Source organism: Acanthochromis polyacanthus, chromosome 11, assembly GCF_021347895.1.
Source record: "Acanthochromis polyacanthus isolate Apoly-LR-REF ecotype Palm Island chromosome 11, KAUST_Apoly_ChrSc, whole genome shotgun sequence".
NCBI classification, from domain to species: Eukaryota; Metazoa; Chordata; class Actinopteri; family Pomacentridae; genus Acanthochromis; species Acanthochromis polyacanthus.
In genome coordinates, this window is record NC_067123.1 from 33,239,306 (window position 1) to 33,261,201 (window position 21,896).

At 40.8% G+C, this 21,896-nt stretch overlaps 1 protein-coding gene across 3 annotated transcripts in view; it reads right to left on the minus strand.

The window, feature by feature from the left end:
- Window positions 1-21,896, minus strand: part of ripor2 (RHO family interacting cell polarization regulator 2) — an 87,123-nt gene that overhangs the window by 33,507 nt on the left and 31,720 nt on the right. For all 3 annotated transcript variants that reach the window (XM_022202321.2, XM_022202320.2, XM_022202322.2), the window contains exon 2: window positions 760-880. In XM_022202321.2, coding sequence (XP_022058013.2) covers window positions 760-880 — 121 coding nt within the window. The remainder of the gene's footprint in view (window positions 1-759; window positions 881-21,896) is intronic.

Consider the following 21,896-nt stretch of genomic DNA (forward strand, 5'->3'; position numbering starts at 1 on the left):
CAATCAGGGCAAAGTACCAGGAAACATGCCTGTGTAGCTTCTCAGTCGTCCAGGTCACGGTGATCCTAGGATCCAGTAAAAAGCAACTGGATTTATCTTTGAGGTTCTTAACCCTCGTGTCGTCCTGCGGGTCAATTTGACCCACTTTAAAGTTTGAAAATGTGGGAAAAAATCTATTTTCACAGTGAAACTTGTGATGTCCATGTTATTAACATTTTGGAGATGTTTTTGAACATTTTTTTGTGGGAAAAAAAAAGTGTAAAAAGTTTTCTTTAAGAATATTCACAAAACAAAATCAACCAAAATCCATTTTGGTTGATTTTTTTGTGTGAATATTCTTAAAGAAAACATTAGAAGTCTTGATGATTTAAATGTAATCACATTAGAATTTTTTTTTCTAGATTTTTACTCATTTTTTGAAAATATTCACAAGAATTTTCTTGCTAAATTTGGGGGATTTTTTTAAATACAACTTTTAAGGAATTACTGGAATTTTCTTCCTGAATGTTTTGCAAATTTTCAGAAATTTGGGGAATTTTTTTGCTGAATTTTTGGATTTTTTTCAGACAAGGAAACAATATCTTTTGGTGCCCGTAAATGAAGACATCAGCAGGGCTGAAGACGTTTCCAATCTCATCCAAGAGGCTTCTACAGTTCAGAAGTGAAGAAGCTTCTTGGATGGGAGTTGAAATGTCTTCAGAAACCCGAAAGATGAGTTTTTATTGAAGCTCCTGTAGGATTTCAAAGACCTTTGCTTACCGTGAGCGTCGTTCTTGTAGCGTGCTGAAGCCTGCGAAGGACTGACTCCGGATTATGCCATTGGGCCCGCCGGGGGAGTGGGTGCCGGCCGCCATGATCTCGGGGACGCGGGACGACACTCCTGGAGAAACAGACGAGACAAATCCATTCAACACGCTGGCAATATTTGGACAACAAGTGAGTGATTCAGGATCGCTGTCTGTCATACATAACAAGCTCAACAAAAGCATCTTGTGAACCCAATTAGCACCAGAACATGTCAACAGGGAGGTTAAGCGGAGTGCAGTGAGCACTGAGCAACGCCACACAATGCAAACACTGTTGGTGATGTGCGAAGTGGACGAGCAGCATTCAGAGCTTGTGATAACGTGTCTCGACTCCTCAGGCTTATTTGTTACCAGTCAGCTGCTAACATACTGTTACCCCTCAGGCAGGTGGCACAACACATAACTGCTGCCACTTTACATTAAAGGTGTTCTGCACTTTTGACATATTTACTACCTGAACTAAGCGGGGGACTTTTTCTAAAAATGCAATTCTTGGGACTGACAACTGTTGAAAAATTACAGATGAGCCACATTTGGAAGTCACTGCATACTTCATCACACATTTACAGTAGGGTCAATATATAATTGAGGGACTTTTGAAGTCCATGGGATATATCTTGGATACATCTTTTTTAAAAGCAAAAAAGGTTTTTTATGTTCATTATGATTACATCTTTACAAATCCCATAATTATTTATTATAGAAAGAATCACTTGCTAATAAAAAATGACTGGACATCACTAAAATGTCAACTAAATAACTCCCACCTTCTAATTAGCTAAGCAAAAGTAAAATGAGCTTATTCAAAAATTGCTTTGACTGTGTTCTTTTTATTTAGTCGAGATAATCATGACAGATATTTATTTTTGGCTGTATATCAAATTTTATACGGAAAATAACAAATTGCCACTTTTAACTAAGTTGTCCGTTACAAAAACACCTCTCAAGGAAGTGTGTTGATTCCAGACCACATGACCTGCTAAACATGATGTCATTTCCTCCTGAAGAAAAGACCAAAAAGACTCCAAGGCTTTTTGAGTTATTTAATATAAAGTAGTGTGAGTCAAGTGTAGATTTATGGCATCTCAACAGGTTTACTACAATATCTTTATAAATAACTTTCAATTTCAATTCTACTCAGTTTGTATCTATAATATTTTAGAATAATCTTTCTGTAAAAATGCCATGTGGTGTTTGGTTATAGGCAGCCATGTTGATTTTTAGACCTGAAAACAGCAAAAATGTCAACTATGTTACAAAAAGTCACGTAACTATATATTGACCCCGTAGATTTAAAGGCCACTTTCACCACTGACCAACCTCACTTACAATGAGTTCCACAAATGTAAATCCAAACTGTCCTGCATCCATGTTATCTAATCAGCCTCTCCTACAGTTAAGACATCTTTTAATCACTGTGTCTATATTTACCTGCAGTAGCACTGACAAGATTTCAACCCTTTTTTTTTTTTAAAGAGATGCAGAATTCAACATGACTCACGTGGCCGCTCAGGGAGCGAGCTGAAAATAGACGGCGAAACATCCAAATATAGCTGTCAGATAATGATGTAGCACAGATCGAGCACCCGAGGGGGAAGAATCCACTGAGATAACTGGATCACACGTTCAGCTACCAGGGTGAGATTCTGTCCAGATCGCGGGTGCTGGTGGCAGCAGGGTGACATTTAAACTGAAAGGGCAGTTCAGAGCAGTTCGATGAATGAATGTTTAAAAGGTGCTAAAGCTTTGCTCACGTCTCGCTCACAAGAACACAACGGCAATAAAAGGATGGCGACTGGGAGACTTTATAAAGTGGAAATGCTGTTAGAGGTCAGCTGGAGAAGGTTGTATGTGATGCTGGAGGGCGGTTCAGACTTTAACCCTCGTGTTGTCCTCATTTATGGGCACCAAAAAATATTGTTCCTTTGTCTGAAAAAAAATCCAAAAATTCAGCAAAAAAATCCCCCAAATTTACAAAAATTTGCACAAATTTCATGAAGAAATTTTTAAAAAGTTTCCCTTAAAAGTTTTATAAAAGAAATAATCACCAAATTTGGCAAGAAATAAAAATTTAAAAAATAAAAAAATAAAAATCGTAAATATTTTCAAAAAATGAACAAAAAGCTCCCAAAAAAATCCTAAAAATATCTAAAGTGACTCCATATATATCAGTAAAAGTTCTAGTATTTTCTTCAAGAATATTCAGAAAAAAAATCAACCAAAATCCAGCAAATACATCCCTTAGTAGCAAATAACAGCTCAGCTGTTGACTTTGGTGTCCATATGACGACTGTAAACTTGAGGCAGAAGACGTTTGATCTCTGATTTACTCATCTCTATCAATTCACAGCTGAGCTGAAGGAAAACTACGGTGGATACAGACGAGCCTAAAGGAGGGAAACGGAATGAGACAGATTTGTCAAATCAAATTAACTGCTGCTAACAAGCAGAGGAATCAGTCTGTGAAGGGATGGCCTTCCGCTCTGCTCTGTTTCTGCTTCTCATCCTCACACAAACCAGATAAGCCATCCAACAGCGTTACCAGTTCAACAACTTTGCCCAACGGACTGACAAACAAAACACTGTCTGTTTGTGTCACTCTGTTTGTGTGGGGGGGCCCCGTTCTTCTAGTTTCCACTGATCCATCCATCTCTATGTCTGCGGAGGACTTCTGTGTGTGGAGGGGGGGGGGCAGTGAAAGGCTCGTGTTGAAATACAAATGCGAGCAAACACAACACCTCCGTCCACAGTCCAACAACTGATTGAACCAGGAACCTGAGATCGTGTCTTCTCCTCTGTGTGGCAGACAAACAGCCACACAAAGACCCGGCACGGGGCCCGAGGAAAGACTAGATCCTGGTTTTGCGGTGAGGGAACAATAGACCAGAGACACTGACACTGCTGAGGGTATTAATAGCAGCTAGTTGAGTTTAACACAGAGGACCCAGAGAATGAATCAGTGAGACCAGTGCTGAACAGATATATTTCTTGGACAGAGCTGGTTGATTGGTCAGATGGAGCCAAAAATGAATTCCTATGAGTATTTGGTCAAAACCATTATCACAGTAGCTTTAAACCTACACAAATCCATATTTTTATTTTAAAAATGGATAAAATGATTGTATGTCATGTGAAATGTATTAATCTCTTGCTTGAATTTGTTGCTTCTTTTAGCAGCATTTAATCGGACACTTCCTTCAACCACTTTACACCATGATTGTGTGCAGGAAAAAGGCATTTCTAGATGTCTTTTTCATTTGATGCTCCACTATTCGTGGCACTTTTCTTCTGAGCAACATAATGCACCACTATCACAGCCCTATCTCTGGAGAGAAAGTCTGAAACTGCACGTTGTTATTCCTATTTTAAGCGAGAGTGTGTGTTCCCCCTCTGTCACCCTCTAGACGGCTTCCTGCTTTTCCATTTAAAATGAGTAGAAACACGTTTGCTTTCCAGCGTGATCCACGGCCTGCTGTAAATGCTTACACGTGCACTCTATCAGCTTATCTACGTATGAGGAGAAGCAATTTCAGGTGTTTCGTTTTCAAGTGCTCTCCAAAAATCTGCAAATGTAGCTTTTAAGCTCAACTTAACACCAGCCACAGCTATCATAAGTGAGTTTACTTTGCTGCAGTGACAAAGAGGAAACCCAGATGATTCTGATGTTGCATCAAATTACTTTTAAAGTGAGTTCATTGTTGGGGCACGGATGGCAGGAGCTTCAAGAATGGCCAGCTGGTTAGTGTTTCAATAAGAATGATGACTGAGGTGACATCTGCATTTAGATCTATGGAAAAGACATCCAGAAAGAGGGTCAGAAAGTGTCCTCAACAGCACAAATTAGATGTAAATCATGTTCTGTGGCCTTCGTAGCCACAAGATCTCAACTAAATTGAACATCTGTAAGAGATTTTGGGCTGGGTTGTTTAGACAGTTCCCTCCACCACGATGAGAGATCATTTTGAAAAATAGTGTTCAACCCTCCAGCTGAGTTCAATGCGAATATGTATTGAAGCTGGTCTAATGGCATGTTTTTCCTTTAGTTTGTCATGCATCTGTATCATTAAATGGCAGGAGTGTACTAAATCTGATAAAAAATTAATCAATGTGACCTGTGTTGCATTACTGCTATATCTACTGATAAACCTAAATTCTACACATGCAAAACAGAAAAACTTGATCAACTAATAGCTCTTGTTCTGCGATATCACTGTCAGATTTGTCAGATAACACTGCGTGGTAATACCATCATGATGTGGTTTCGCTGAGATCCAATAATCACTAATGTTGCATTATCACCACAGCCGACAGCAGCCTTTACAGGAGAGCTGCAATTTGCTCTAATGCTCTGAAACACTTTGGCCCGTTTTGGTCTCTGGATGTTCAGCAGCAGTTTACCTCTCTGACTTTCTGACTCACACCCCTAAAAGAAGAGCAGTGGGTGGCAAATGATGGTACATCTTGTTACCTAATGCACTCTGGATAATAACAGAACACGCTGGGCACCGTTAACGGCACTTAAACCATTTCCTGAAGCTCTCCTGTAGATTTAAACCAAACAAAATGACGGAAAACGAGAAAATGGGGACACTTGACTAAACTAAACTCTGCGATAGTGACACCATATTGCATAGGCTGCTCGGTTTCAAGTCCCTCTGATGCCTTCAAGTTCCCAAATAGTACACAAAGCTAACTCTGGCAATGATGAGGACTCAGAGTAACAACAGTAAATACTCTCTCCTACCATCTGAGAATACATGTAGCTGTGAAATAACTGTACTTATACAATACAAACAGGGAAAACAGCTTCATATTTACCTCAGAGTGACAGTGCGTTCACTAGTGGAGACTGTATGAAAGTCGAACTGTGTGTGTCCTACATTCATTTTCAGGGGCTGCTGGATAAATGTTGCATTTTATAAAAAGGTAATCATCTTGTCTCCGCTTAACCTCAGTCACAAAAATAATGCCCATGTTTTAAATATGGCACAACGTGTACTCTCCTAAGTATAAAATCTGCAGCACCTCTTTTCAAGTTGAGAAAACTGCTATAAACACAGCAAATGAACATCTGTTAATGCAGTTAATCAATTTCTCGCTCAAAAGAAAATTAATTTTACACCTATTTCAAGAACTGATTTATCCTTTCGGCCACTTTTGAAGCAAAAATGTTAAATACACTTTGTTAACAGCTTGTAAAATGTGATCAAAAATGAGAATTTGATGACTTCTCTCATCACAAATGATAAACTATATGTTAGTGGGTGTTGAAATGTCGGTTAACAAAACAAGACATCTGTAGGTGTTCTAATGAGCAACTGTGATGGACAATGTCCACTATCTTTCTTCTCTCTGCTAATGATTTATGGGTTAAACACTTAAAATGCAGTCAATCTAAAGGAAACACATCCTGCTTTAAAGGCATTAGAGGAGATTTAATTTCCTACGACTTTGAACGTAGCATGCACATGCGCACATACAATCTCTCCCTCACCCCCCTCTAACCTCCCCCCTCTTAATATTTACGAAGAAACACCCCCCTCCAGAAACTTGCGTAGCACTCGTGAAGTTGTCTTTTACGGCTGGGTCCCCCTGGATCTTTATCTGCCGTTATGTAAAAAAAGATGAGCAAAACAAGTCTCCAGCTAACTACGAAGCTATACCAAAGCAACACATACAGAAAACACGTAAGTCCAAGGCGTACGTAATCTACGTAACTAGGCCTGAGCCGGAAGATTTTTGATTGACAGGAAAGGGAGCAAACCAAACGCCTCGGTCCGAGCGCGTGATTAGCTGATGTTTTTCAGGTCCTGCCATGTCCACAGTTATTTTTTTATTTTTTTTATTCTTTTAGAAACCATACATACAAGTCCACTAACGGTCAGTATATTCATTTTATGTGAATCAGACAAATTAAACAAAAAAAAACATCCTCCATAATGCCTTTAACTCTCTTGCAGTTGACAGTCGTGTGCTGAATGTTCACACTCACGTCCAGGCTGCAGGATTTTCCCAAAACCTTTCCCAGCCTCAGCGAGCCCCTTCAAAAACAACATTGAAATCAATGTTACCGCGTAGTTAAAGACACACACACACACACAGACACACACACACACACACAGACACACACACACACACACAAAGAGCTGAGTTCAACCACTGAATCATAAAAACCTTTTCCTCCGCACCTCTTAGTGTCACCGCTCATCTCGTCTAAAGAGCCTTTCACAGGGAGAACAACAATGCCCACTTGCAGCGTGTTCTGGTTTGCTGCCAGCCGTTGCCCGGCCTGAATACAGCTGCCAGTCAGTCCATTCACTGCTCTTTCATCTCAGCCTCAAATGCCCCTGTGAGTGCGGTGTGTGCGAGCGTGGATATTCTGTGGAATTTGTGAGCGTAGCATTGATCAGTATGCGGAGCTGCGGCTTGACGAGAGTGGACAAATACACGATTAGCGAAAGGGGAGGGGGCAGGAGAGAGCAGGACACCTGGTGTAATATCAGTCTGCTGTCAGCTCTCCAAGGCCCGTGTGCATTAATGCATCAGTCCTACCTTTACTGTGTGTGTCTGTGTGAGGGTGTGGGAGTTCTGGGAGGATGAGGGACAGGATGGATAAGTGAATGAGGAATGAGAAAACATCTGAGGGCAGAAACAGAAGGACAAGAAAGTCACCGATTTAACTGTAAGATGTTAACACCTGTAGCTCACCTGGAGAAGCAGGTTATTCCATGTATAAGTCCCTGATGTTTGTCCAAAAAAGGTTTATTATTTAAAAAATGTAAGCAGTGAAAGGTCCTCTAGTATGTAGAGTTGCCAGTTTTTCCAGTGTGGGTAACACCTGTTTCACAAATGTTCTACATGTTGATTTTAGGGTTTCTTTAATGTTCATAAAATAAAAAGAAATTTAGCTGATATTTCTTCTTTGTTTTAGGATTTGTGACATTAGAACTTTGTATAAGAGACAGTTTTTCAGTTTTCTATGCTTCTAGCCAGGGTTGTGCTGTTTCCACAGAGGTGCAGGACTTCATACTGCAGTGAAAGATGAGCCCACGGTGAGTAAAAATGTGACCGGTGCAGAAAAACAACCAGAAACTGCTTAGTTCTGAAAGAGTTTGGAAAATGAACACTTCTCAGACAACACTGATCACGTGTCAGCAGCTACATCTCCATGATCCTCATCGATCAAGAGTCACACAACCACCAAACAACTTTACTCCTTCTTCTCTTTCTCCTTCAGACTTCTGCCAAACAAACACAAAAGACAAGTTTATCTAATCTTCTGAATGCTCCATCCATTTACAGGAGCTTGTATTAAAGTGATATTTGAACTGATTTCTCCAAACGCTTCTCCCACCAACGTCCTTTCCTTCAATGACACTATGACTCACTTTCTTATTCTTCTGCTTCTCCTTTCTCTTGTTTCGTTCCTTTTCTCCTCGTGTCATTGTGATTAATTATTAATTAAAGCATGAGAGGCACTTTTTCCTTCCATGAAGAGCACTGATGAGGTGAACCGGAGTAAACGCTTTGAGCCACAGCAAACCTCAAAACCAGAGAAAAAAGATGAAGTTTTGTGCAACTCAATAAAATGGATCCGTCTGTACTGTTCTGTATAAACGCTGTGTGTAAACAAACCTCTAAATTATGCGCACTAATAATCCCATCAATCATTCGGCGCTCATCCTCTGAAGTTAAACGTTACGGCACAAAACACACACTTTGCTTATTGTGCTCAGTTCACTCTCCTCGTTTGTAAAATGTCCCCACCCAACCTCAAAATCAGCTGCACGCACACAACCCCACATTTAACTCTTGAATAATCCTCTGTGTGTGTGTGTGTGTGTGTGTGTGTGTGTGTGTGTGTGTGTGTGTCCGAATGTGCATAAGTGTGTATTTATGTGTAAAAAAAAAAAACAGCGTGCATGTTAACAAGAGAAGTCTAATTCTTAATGCCTGTATAAATTAGCCTCACCATGGCAACAGCAGACAAAATGGGATGAAGTGTGTTACGTAAAACAACGGTTATGAGCCAACTGCCAAGAAGTAGGACACACACACACCCTCGTGTTACAGGGCCGAGGCTTTTAAAGCACCAAACCTTCCTTTGAAAATAAAAAAAGCATTTTTTTTTTAATGCTCCAATCTTTTACAGATGCTGCTTTAAATGTGTCTAAGAGTCATAAAAAGAGCTGCTTTCCATTGTTCCTTTAGTTCTATTTTTATTTATTTTTTGTTTGATGTGACAGGATGTGCGGACAAAAAAAGCAATTAAAGAATCCAGCAGGCAGGAGATGAGAGCTTTTATGCGGGGGAAAAAAGGGGAGAAAGTGGATTAAAAGATGCGAAAAGAGACGAGCTTCTGATGAAACCGAGCGAGAGATTACAGTGATGATGATACACTGTCTACATATGAGTGTAAACGTGTTCCAACACAGCCTGCAGGTTGCGAGCGTGTGCCTAAAAGCTGCTCATTTATCCAGGAGCCTGTGTTTGCGTGAACTGGTTCAGTGAGGAGGCTGGTGTAGCTCCAAACTGGGATAAAACTGGCTGTAGGCTGCCAACTCTGAGCCAAAACATACAGTGTTGTTTCTGTCCTTCTTCCTGTAAATCCTGTACAATCAAAAACAAGTGCATGATGACAGTTTAGTTTGGTTACCTAAGCACATTAACCCTCCTGTTGTCCTCATTTACAGGCACTAAAAATATTGTTCCCTTGTCTGAAAAAAATGAAAAAATTCAGGAAAAAAAAATTCCCCAAATTTCTGAAAATTTGCAAAACTTTCAGGAAGAAAATTCCAATAATTCCTTAAAAGTTTCCCTTAAAAGTTTTCTTTAAAAAAAAAAACAAAACAAAACAAAAAACTCCCCCAAATTTGGCAAGAAACTTTTTTTTAATATTTTCAAAAAATGAGTAAAAATCTAAAAAAAAAATCCAAAATATATCTGAAGTGATTGCATATATATCAGTAAAACTTCTGATTCTTTCTTACGAACATTCACATTCATGTTTCTTAAGAAACATTTTTTACCATTTCTTTTTTCCACCAAAAAACGTGTAAAGATTCCCCAAAAATGTTTAAAATGCAGACTTCAGAAGTTTCACTGTGTAAAATATTTTTTTCCCACATTTTCAAACTTTAAACCGGGTAATTTTTGACCCGCAGGACAACAGGAGGGTTAATCTGCAATGATCTTCTCAAGCGTCGCTAATGTAATTAAAATTAAAGAGGAGGTAGTTCTGCTTTCGTCTACTTGGAGCGCTCCTGTTACACTGCAAAACATCTGCATGTAAATGAAAAGCTTCTTCAAATGAGACAAAATTACACATTATACGGATCATTCCTTGCATGCATGAGGCATATATGCCTCGTTTTGGGATGAGAGGCAACACGTTCTCATGCCTCTTTCATCATATGTCCCATAAACCTTCTTGGAAAGAACATGTTTTAAATCCAAAAATCCCTGCAGGTGAAGTATGACGTTGACAAATCTGCAGAACACACACAGAGACGCAAAACCACAGTTAACTTCATGGAAAGTACCACCAGAGCGATGCACATGCAGATCTACACTACTACACTGTAAAGCTTGTGATATTGCTTCTTAGCTGAATTCAGGATTTGGCAGTTTAGAGCTACTTTTACAAGAGCAAAAGGACTTTAGGAACCGGGAGCCTCATTATCCTCAGCTCTGAGGAGAAGAAGTCTAAGTTCCTCTTGAGGATGGAGTTTTTATTCATCTCTACTAAAAAGGCGTCTCAAAAACCCCTAAAAGGCAGAGAGTGAATTTGCTTTAAGACGACAGCGTGGAGCAGGAAAATGTTGCCTTGTGAGGTGGCAGTGAAATGCCTGGAATAATGGGATGACTTGCAGAACAGCCCGTAGAGTTTTCACTGCCAGCAAGCGCTATAAAGGGATCAAACGGGGAGAAAGTTTGAAGAGTTCATTTTAACTTTGAACAGAAACATAATACCTCTACAACACATTTCATTACGTCTCAAATCATCAGAGGCCTTCTGCTCGACCACCTCCGATCTGCTCAAAACTTTGGTGTCTGTAAAATTTTAAAGGTTGTTGCTAGAGGTACGGACCCGTACCCGTAGCCTGTGGACTACGGATACGGCACTTTCCATTTGCCAATCAGATACGCGAGATCTGGTCACGTGACTCCTGGTAGATGCTAGCGGTACGGACCCGTAGCATCGGTACTACAGGTACGAACCCTAAACCTGACCCTAACACTAACCCTAACCTTAACCTTAGCTTACCTTTCAACAGTTTGCAGTGGTTAGCAGCTTCTTGAGCCGCGAGACTCGCGTACGGGTCCGTATCTGTCTGGCAAATGGAAAGCGCCGTACCCGTAGCCTGTGGGCTACGGATACAGGTCCGTATCTGTAGACACTACCAATTTGAAAAGTTAGATAAAACACTTTCCTAGGAAATGAAAAGATAAAATAACACTGTTAATAGACTTTGAGCACAAAAATATTACTACTTTGGCTAATCCAAGCATAAGAGAGTTCTAGTTCTTCAAAGTGGCTGTCCAAAAATTAAGAAAATTTTACCTGTTTTATTGTTTCGCTTTTATTATTTTTCATTGTTGATGATTATTTTACTGTTAAGCACTTTGGTTGGCCATAGGCTTTTTAAATGTGCTATATAAATAAAGCTGACATTGACACTCACAATCAATCTTTTAATATTTTTCAATTTAAAAATCTGTCCAACATAAATATATCAGGCAAATCAGAGATTGTTCTAAAATTTGAATGTTTTGAGCTAGAACGTCCCACAGTCAATGTAAAATTTCATGAAATTAAAGCTGCTATTATAGCTTTTTTTCTACAAACAATTGATCAAAATGCTATGTGCATATAATCAGTGTCACTATAGCGACAAAGAAACCTCCCCTGACTATATTTCCCTTCAGGTCTACAGAGCTTTTTAAGGTCCTTGAGCTTGTTGTCAGACACAATTAGTGACTCGTTGGAGAAAATAATGAAGTATTTAACAGCCGAAGAGTCAGAAATTGTCCTTAGAAGACCAAAACAGACCATTAGATGTGCATTCCAACACTTGCAAAACTCTGAACCCTATCAACTTAAAAGTTGTTAATATCTCAGTGCTGTGTTTATAGCTTCTTTTCAAGTGGATAAAAACACCAATTAATGCAGCTTTAGTGGTTAGTTTTTGCCTTAAGTCACACTAAGAACGTGGCATTCATACAGTACATATAAGCAAACGATATTAAACCCGGAGAAGAGCTGCCTGTCAGTGTAAACTAATCTCCTGCTGGTTATCAGCATGTAGAAGATGCTGTAAATAACTTGATCTGGTGACAGTCAGGAATTCACCAAAATCTTTAAACCTGAGAACAGAGACCCTGTTATGACTTACTGCTCCATCACCCGTAGGATCATAAACAACATTTTTAGGCTCTGACTACAGAGTCACCGGTTCACTGTTCCAGGAATCCCATCACACAAAGGAAACAATGGACAGTACAGAAGTTTCAATACGTCCTGTGTGACGCCCGTATGTAGTAAGTGCACCTCAGGCACACACACAAAAAAAAAAAAAATCAGTCAACAGTCGTCTAACAAATGTTCACAAAGCCTTTTTACAGATGTCCTGCTGAATGATCACAATGGCAGAAAATTCTTGAATAAACTCAGACGAATGACAAACACAGCAAAGTAACACACGGAGAAGACAAAGTAGCTAATGATCCCGTTCACAAGTCACCACAAGAAACCCAAAAGAGGTAAAAACAGGAAGTACAAAGTGAATTTGGCCACAGATTTGATTCCTACTTAGGTGTTTGGAATGACTAGTGAGACAAGAAAACAGGAAGCTTCCACCAACAGTCGCTTAACCCTTTCCACTAAAAGCTGCTTCTGAGCATTTTTCTGCTACATTTTTAATCAGTGTGGGTTCATTTTCACTACAATAAAAAGACCTCTATGGAAACAGCACAAACAAGACGAGAAGGAGAGAGAATTCAAAAACGTCTTCAGTCCAATAGAACAATGTTAAAATGCCACAAATGTTATAAATAAATAAATAAATAAAACTGGATTTCTTTGCTTATGCAAGTTATAAAAGTTGAAAAAACTTGGACTCAACATGTGCAACATTTTTCTACATACCCACAGATGTTACCAATACTGGAAAAGCAACAGTGATTACATACTGGAGGTATTTTTTGACTTAAATGTATTTTTTTCCATTCTTGTCTCTTATCGGTTCTGCGTACACAGCCTGCAGTTCAGCCCAGCGCAGCTGAAAAGTCTCTGAACTTTTGTTGTTTTTACAAAATGTGGTTGGAGCAATGTTTCTTTTGTAAAATGTTTTAAAGAGATAAGCAGGAAAAAGTGATTTTGAGCTTATTTGTGGTTAAATTTAATGAAACAATATGATTTAGTTCATGTACCTTCAGACATTTTTCTAAAGATACTCCATACTTTTCAAGTGCAGTGGTGGGTTTGTGGGATCAGAAGGATGACTTAGCGTAGCTTCAAGACTATATACAGGGCGTCTGCTCATATTGAAGACAACAAACAATCTATTTCTCAAAATGCCAAGTTTAAAACAACTATTTTGTTTATTTGAGTTGGACAGTACTTCCTGGGTAGCAGTATGTTCCCTGTCCAAAAATAATCAAGCTGCCCAAAACCTCGACCTAATTAGTCCGACTGTTCTGATCTCAGACATCCTCCCATGATGACTGATTTACTAAATAAACAACCAAAGCTTTATTGGGTCGGAACTGAACCGGCTGAACTCTATAAATCATAGGAAGACTCAGCTGATCATCTGACACAGTTCAACAAGTTTATTATGGGACTGACTGAGACCTAAATGTTGCAGAGGGATGTGTTTATGTGTATGAGAGGAGGTCAGTGCCAACTCCATCACATGAAAGACGAGACAGGCCAGATACGCTGCAGCAGATAAACACGCACACAAACATTAAATCCAGCATCAAATTTTCTGAAATGGCCACAGATCAGACTAACCTTGGCCTCATCTAATCCTGATTCCTTCACATGTCGCCTCAATCAGTGCAGGTAATCAGTATTCTTTATGTTCCTCTCTCCACCTCAGTGACATTTCCCCAGTGGCACCTCCTGCTCTTCAGACCCCAGTGTGTGTGTGTGTGTGTGTGTGTGTGTGTGTGTGTGAGTGAGAGAGAGAGAGAGTGTGTGTTCAGATTACCTCTACATGTCGTTAAGATGTGATTATAGTCACTCTATTCTAATTATAGGTCATCAGTATCCTCGTGAGGCAGCAAAAAAAATTAAGGCCAGGATGTGGAGTGGCATTTAAATGCGCAGATGACCAGATTAAGTGAGGCGTGTCTGCACTGAAGTTACATTCAGGCAGCTGCTGCTGACATTTCAGCAGCGGAGAGCAGCGTGTAATCACTTGTGAGAACTGTAAGCCAGAGCAGTAAATGCACCGTCCAGATTAATGGTCTCCAAGATTATTTTTTTTTGATATTTATACATTAGATGGTACAAAGCTGACAGACAAGGGCTTAAAGCATAAGCACATGATGGGTCTCCTGCTGACTTTGGTGTCTGTTCATGACAACAAAGTCATTAAATGCTGCAGCTAAATGAAGCAGCGCCGTGACAACATCATTTCTGCACAGCCGCAGCATTAATGTTACTTTATAAACTCAGAGCATGCTCGCTGTTGAGTTTGTGTTGGCTGGAGGTTGAGACCACCTGCAGTTTCACACCCATCAGTGGTGTTTGGTTTCATCTGAGGTGCCACAGATTTGTAACAGTCGAAGGCGGAGAGCGCTGCTTTGTAGCTCTGAACAACATCCTACATGTCCCATAATACCTTGTTGTGGCGACACTGAGAGAAAGAAAACAAACACTTTCCTCAATCATCTCTGAAGTGAAGTGGGAACATAGTGGTCCCTCGACATATCGCAGTCTGAGTATATCGCGGATTTTTTAATTGTATTTAGTATCGGGGATTTTTCGCTACATCACGGGATTTTGCAATGTCTAGGTTTATTTATATGTACTATTGTGGCCAGCTGCATTGAAGAATGGCACTTCAGAAAGGATGTCTGCATTTAAAGCACTCTACAACTAGCAGATGCTTTTATTTTGACACGCACAGAAAATGTAGCAGGAAGTCATCAAACACACTTCACATTCACGGTCCTGACAACATAACACTGAACCAATCTAGGCTGACTAAATCTGAAAAACACAATAAAACAATGTAAAACGATTAGAAAAAATATTAAATAAAACATATTACAAGAATTGTACAGTCTAAACTAATGTTTGAGGCCCCTGAGATGCTTCACCAGGACCCTTTAAGCTTCAGTGTACCACCGGCGGTACACCTACTAATTTGCATAGGAATTTCAAGAATGTCCGACGGGTGCAAACGCGATTATACAAACACTATACGCCGATGGAAAGCTTAGATTCTCATGAATCCGCCGTTATAAACCACTTTCAGATGCGATTACCACAGCGGGTGAGAAAAACACATTTGTCCGACAAAAACAAATATTTATCCATCCGTTCTCTATACACGGCTTCAACGCACACAGCGCGACTCACATTTCCGGGTTTATTATTACACACACACAAAAAAAAGATTCCACAAAAAACGGCCATAATCCAACCTTTTACATCCAGATGACACAAGCCAGTAAAATATTTTGTCCAAAACATGTCCTGAAGTCGGTATAAAATCCCCGAATCGGTCGTTTTCAAGGAAATGCACCTCCCGATGCGCGTCCAATATTCCCTGTATTTTTCGTAATTTTTTTTATTTAAAAATAGAATATTAGCGATTTTTTGTACTGAAAACGGCTGGAATTGACTGAAGCTTAAAGGGTTAAAAAGCTGCCACGCCGACAAACTTTACCACATCTGACGAAGACAGCCCGAGACAAATGCTTGTGGTTCCAATAATCTGTGCTTTATTGCTCCAAACAACTGTAGCCCAACAGTCGCTATCCTATCTAAAACAAACAATTTATCATTACCGGCTTCTTTGATGGTCAAAACTGTTTTTCCTTCTGGTCGGAACACCTGCCTGGACAAAGATTGGTTCGTATTTATAATGTAACACGGTCATCGGCTCCTACAAGAATATTTAACCAAAATAAAATGAGTAGCGTACAGCGTTGGGTGATGATTAGCTCAGCATCAGTCTCTCCGGTCTCCCATGTGTAGCAGCATTTAGCATCTGGCCTTGTCTATTTCACATAGACATCTGGTCGCTGCACATCGTGTTGCTCTGCGGCGTGTGTGGAGGGTTTATAAAGCTTTAAAATATATATAAAAACTTAAATTAATATGGTCGCTACTTTGCAGATTTTCGAGGCGCCGCTATATTTTTGCACTGTAACATTGATGTAAAAAATGACAGCAACTAACAAGAAAATAAAAGTTTTAAATTCATAAAACTGCATTGGCAGCGATTTTAACTATTTAGACCGGAATACCGTCCTCTTTTCCATCTTTCCTCTTCCCAGTACAACATGCATATTACTCCAATAGGTCTGGTTGAAATACTAGCATTCCTGGCATTTGGGCCAGCCAGTTTCCTACTTCTGTTATTTTTCCATTATGAGCACGTCTGATTGAAAATGACCACCTATGCTGCAGCCCTGGAATGCAGTTACCATACAGACTGGATTACGACAGCTATTTTAGCTTCATTTGTTATTTTTAGCGGGAAAAGACAACATTCTTTCCACTGATAGCAGCTACTGCGTTAATGCAAACTCCGAGTGTCGTACAGCTCCGTGTGAATGAGCTGACCGTGAAAAAACAGCCGGTCAGCTACGGAGTTTGTCACAATTCAATGTGATGGGGCTGAAAGTTTTGCCACATTTGTAATTTGGAAACACATTTCTAGAAACTAGGGAATTATGAAGTACAGGCCAAGATGGTCGGATGCAAAGACAGTTTATCGAGGGCAGAAATGTGTAAAAACTGTAGAAAATGGCAATTTATACTACAATTGTACACATTTTTTCTACCGCAGCAGCCAAATAAACACACTATGCCCTACATCCAGGGACCACGTGCTTCCTGGTTATATATAATTCCTACTACAATAATAAATGCACACTGTCTCTCACAGCTATCTTTGAGCGCTCTGTCACGATTTCTGTTTGTACTCGTTCCTTCTGTAGCCCTGACTAAACCATTTCTAAATTCTTAACAACACAACAACAATAACCGAAGGGAAAATACACAAATGTCGAAGAAAAAGCAAGAAATGAAAATGACAAGACAAGAAAAACATGTCCTTGGAATGAGTTTCTCCCAGACAGCAAAATACACCGGAGGGGACGATTGTTCCTCTCGCTCCCTAAACTGCGGTTTCACACTTTCATATTTAATCTAACTGTGGAAAATGTCGTGCTGCTTGGAGTGAAGCCTCAGCAGGGAGCGGGTCACTGACGAGCCGTGAAGGACATTCTCCAGCTCCGCAACCGCGAACACTTGTGAAGCATTAGACTGGAAATTAAACACTTCATAAAAAGCAGACTTGACTTACTTTAAAGTTCAGGGTTGATTATTTCGATTTTAGGAGGCGGTGCAGCTCAGCAGAGATTTGTGATGTGAAGAAATGTAGTAGGAAGTTGGAGACGGCCACATTAACGAGGATGATTCAGACGCTGCACATCTGTGGATGCTGCAGATCAGCTCTGGCTGCACCGTCATCCACTGTAGCGACAAACTCATTCACCTGCCTGACCTCTGCACACACAGCTGTTCACATAACACACATCTGGTCTCACTGGCCTCTTCTCTATGGATTACTGCCCTGTTTATTGCCGCTTTTTTAACAGTGTGTCAGCATAAATTGGACGATGAGAGTGACACGCAAAAAAGGGTCAAGCGCCACTCAGATACTAGCAGTGATCCCTGTCCTTCACCTCAACGCATTCTCTTTTATTTCTTTCATGCATGTACTGCCATTAATGCGAGTAGGAATGTGCAGCTGAATAACCTCAAGTGTAATTTATCACTTCAGATCATATCACAAGAACAAAACTCCAACCGTAGACATTTCCATCTAGAATAGTGTTCTCATTGCCAGCTCTGCACTCTTTTAATGCTCTTTGTACAATCTCATTGTATTTTTTTGGTTGTTTTATTAAAGTAAGTCTTCCAAAAAAAGAAGGACAAGGTGGAGAAAAACAGGAGCATCTGGCTCCACGGCAGAAAGTGACAGTAACAGGGAGGTAGAGGATGCTGCTCCCCCTTCCTCTTCCTCCTTCACCCTCATCTCCCCACCTCGTCTGTATTATTCCTCTGCCTTTAATCAATCTCATCACTTCCCCACTCGCCCATCCTTCATCTATCACCCACATCCCCCATCCTCCCCCTACAGCCCCTACCCTCAATCCCCCTCCTCCATCTCCCCCACCCCCACTCTCCCTGTATTATCCCTCTAACCTTTATTCTATCAACGTCGCCCCCTTTCCTCACCCTCACATCCCCCAACTCCCTCTTCCTTCTTAGGGCAGCACAGTGGTTCGGTTATTAAAAAACGCAGCCTCGCAGAAACACCTCCACCTTCATCACCCCGGGCCTTTCTGTATGGAGGTCTGTGTTCTCCGCAGGAAGCTCTGGTTTCCTCCCACAACCCCAAAACACAAACATTAAGCCAACTGCAAAGTATAAATTTTCCCTAAAAAGATGAAAAACGTAAGGAATCAATCTATTTATCTAAATGTATTCATGAATGAACTGAACAAAACACACACTGATGGCTATGATTTAACAGCCACTTAAACTCTAACAATCATTATTATTATTATTATTTCGACAGGATTAATAATAATAGTAATAAAAGTTGTTGCTCCATCACTTCAACGTGGCAAAAAATTAATAAAACTACGCATCTAACACTGGGAGCTGCAATAATACATCAGTATGATGACTGAACTGTTGGAAGAGAGGCTCTTGGGTAATTTAATCTCACTGATAAATGAAGGAATCTGTTTCTGTCCGTCTGTTCTTTGAACATTTTGAGAATCAAACATCCAACACTACCGATGGTAGTTTCATACGTCAACACAGTGAGCATGTCCATCACTTTTTAGTCCACCTTGGTAACATTTCCACTGTAGTCTGCTCTGTTTGCAATGTTTTTTTTTAAAGCTAGTTCCTCTCTAGTCGTTGATTTAACCCAAAACACTAATTTCTGTGCATCTGAGTTACATGAAAATAACCACTTCCTGCCTTAAAATTTAACTCTACACCTGCACAGATCAATAAAGTCTCACCTACTCTTTTACCACTCACCGTAGCTCGAGCACACCAGCTCACCTACAACTCCAAAGAAGAAGAGGAATGATACAGACAGCCTGTCCTGCAATTTGACCAGATCAGTTCCTTGGGTTTCTTACTCATGAAAACCTGGAAGTTTGAATTTGTGTTTTTCAGATTGAAATTGGTAGACTGCAGTTTCTCGGTGGAAATGCTCAGCGATGGTGTAATCAGCTTATTTCACTCCAGCATATAAAAAAAACACCATATGCCATGCTAACAATGTCTAAAGCAAGGCTTTTTTAGGCAAGTGTCAAGCTGCAAATATGTTCGATCCTACTGTTCCCATGCTAAATGTCTCACATTCGAACACTCCATTAAAAAGTAGTAGCTCAGCACCCTTTTCAAAAATATGACTGGATTCTCAAAATGTAGGAAGACTAATTTTGATCAACTAAGCATTTCAGCAATAACTAGAGTCCCGTCCAGCTACAACAGTGACGTTTCTGGGTAACGAAGGCACCAAACCATCATCATGAGCCACACCGAGCGGCTCTGACCTTTAAGGACACATTTTGGATGAGCAGCACACTTCAAAGAGTGAACAGTCACCCTCACAACGGCTCCCCCTCAGGATGAAGCAGCGGTATCATTACTCCCCTCCTCCTCCTTTCCAATTCATCTGCCATCACACAGCTGTGTGTCACGGCCACCCCGAGGCAGCTGGGTAATGGGAACACCCACTTCCCGGTGCTTTACAAAGAAAAAAACACACAGATTTTACTCCAGAAGAAACCGATCACACAGGTGCAAACAGCTCTCCTCTGAAGAAGTCGCACAGATGTCTGGGACAAAGTTTTGATGGCGGCGCTGCACTTCATATTCTGAGTGTAAAACAAAATCTGCACAAGTAGAGACAACAAACATGATGCACAAACAAGCAGAGAGAGGAGGCAGGAAAGATGAGAGCAGCGCCGGTTGCTGCCGAGGGATCCGTCGCAGCGGCGCACAAATGTTGACAGCACATGTACAACTTATTACCAGTCACTCGGAGGGAAACTGTCAGGGCTGCTGGCACCGGATGTGTCACCAATCTGTTATCTGTGTGCTGCCATCAAAACAAAGAAACAGACATACAGAACCAAATTGTGTCTCTTCCAGCTGCTGGACGCTGCACAGAGAAATACCAAAACAGACGGATTATCAGCTTAGGGGGCGTAAAACGCTTATGGCAATCATAATGCCGCTACAACTCCCAGCTGCTCCGGAACAGAGGTGTTCAGCAAGTATCATGTGTCACCGGTGACGTCCAGTGGGGAGCATTTGGTGCATGTGTGTCGCCTCTTGGTGGTGGTGGTGGTGGTGGGGGGGTGGTGAGAATTAACGGGGAACACCTCCACCAGCAGAGAGACCGGAGAAGCTGATCTGCTCAGAGACAACGGGAGGAAGGGTGAGGATAGGTTCAAACTCCCTTCCATAAATTCTTTGTCTGTATCTATGGAGGGAAAGTAGGAGGAGGAGGAGGAGGAGGGAGACAGATGGAAAGGGAGTGGAGGGAGAACCAGAGGGGGGGGGGGAAGTGATAAAAAAAAATAATAATAAAGATGGAAAGCCCATGTGGGAGAGCAGCCAGCACTCTGAGCCGGGCACTCATTAGTCCATTAGCAGCACATAATTGTTCCGCTTATCGTTATTCATACATCGCTGCTTCTTACTCGTGCTGTCAGGAGACAAAAAAACACTCAAAGACATGTGCATGCTTCCACTCTGCACAACAAATGTGTTTGCATCTCAGTGTGGTGACTTCCATGTGATAGAACTGGCAGCAACTTCTGCAACCTCTGTGTTTAAGCAGCGCTGTCCCGACTGATGCTTTCGTTTCAGTCCGTCTTTTTGACAAACAAGGAAAATCAGAGAGCATGTGAGGCCAGCAGAGCGCAAACAAGACTGACTTCTCTATCCTTTAATATTACCTCTCAACTCCTGGCTTCATCTCACCTCGCAAAGCAAGATGAAGCATCTACAGCGGCAGTTCTGTGAGGCTGCGGGCTCAGCATGGAAACTTGATGACACTGACAATTACAGCGTGATTGATACTTGCAATATCAATATGTCTGCAAGCTAATATTTAGCACAAAGCTAATATTTTATCTACTAGGCTAATGTTGGATGCTGATTTATGGATTTGGCTCATGCTAACAGTTCCAACATGCTGATCAGTGTCTAGAACTTTTGATCAGTTTAACCCTTTGAACCTCAAAAACCCACAAGTTAGTTTGAAAAGCAATCACCAAAAGTTACAACATTTACCAGAGCCAGAAACTGTAAAACATGAAGACTTACTAGACTAGAAACTGCTGTTCAGAGGCTTAAGTGTTAGCATGCGAACAAAGTGTGACTTTAATGACTGGTAACAGCTCTAGATGTAGGTAAAGGGTTAATATCAATGATTACATTTCACTTCGATGGGGTAATAACCAATTTTTGATGCATTTCATCCAATAATGGTTAAGTATTGCACTAAAATTGTAGAGTCAACCTGATGCAACACAAATGCATGCACAAAATCTACCCACGAGCTGAGATGCGTGTCCCAGCTATTAGAACCGTTCTGCTAGTCAGGCTAAAAGTGTTCGCCTCTCCGACTTGAAGGCCCCACCCCAAGGATACAATCTCCCACCACTCCTCATTCTTTCCAGTTGTCTGTCCCAGCTCACCCGACTCCGGCCCTCCCTCCACATACCACTTAACCCCAAAGCAACAGCCTACAACTCACCTTCTTGACACCAGAAATTCCCTACAAACATAAAATACCT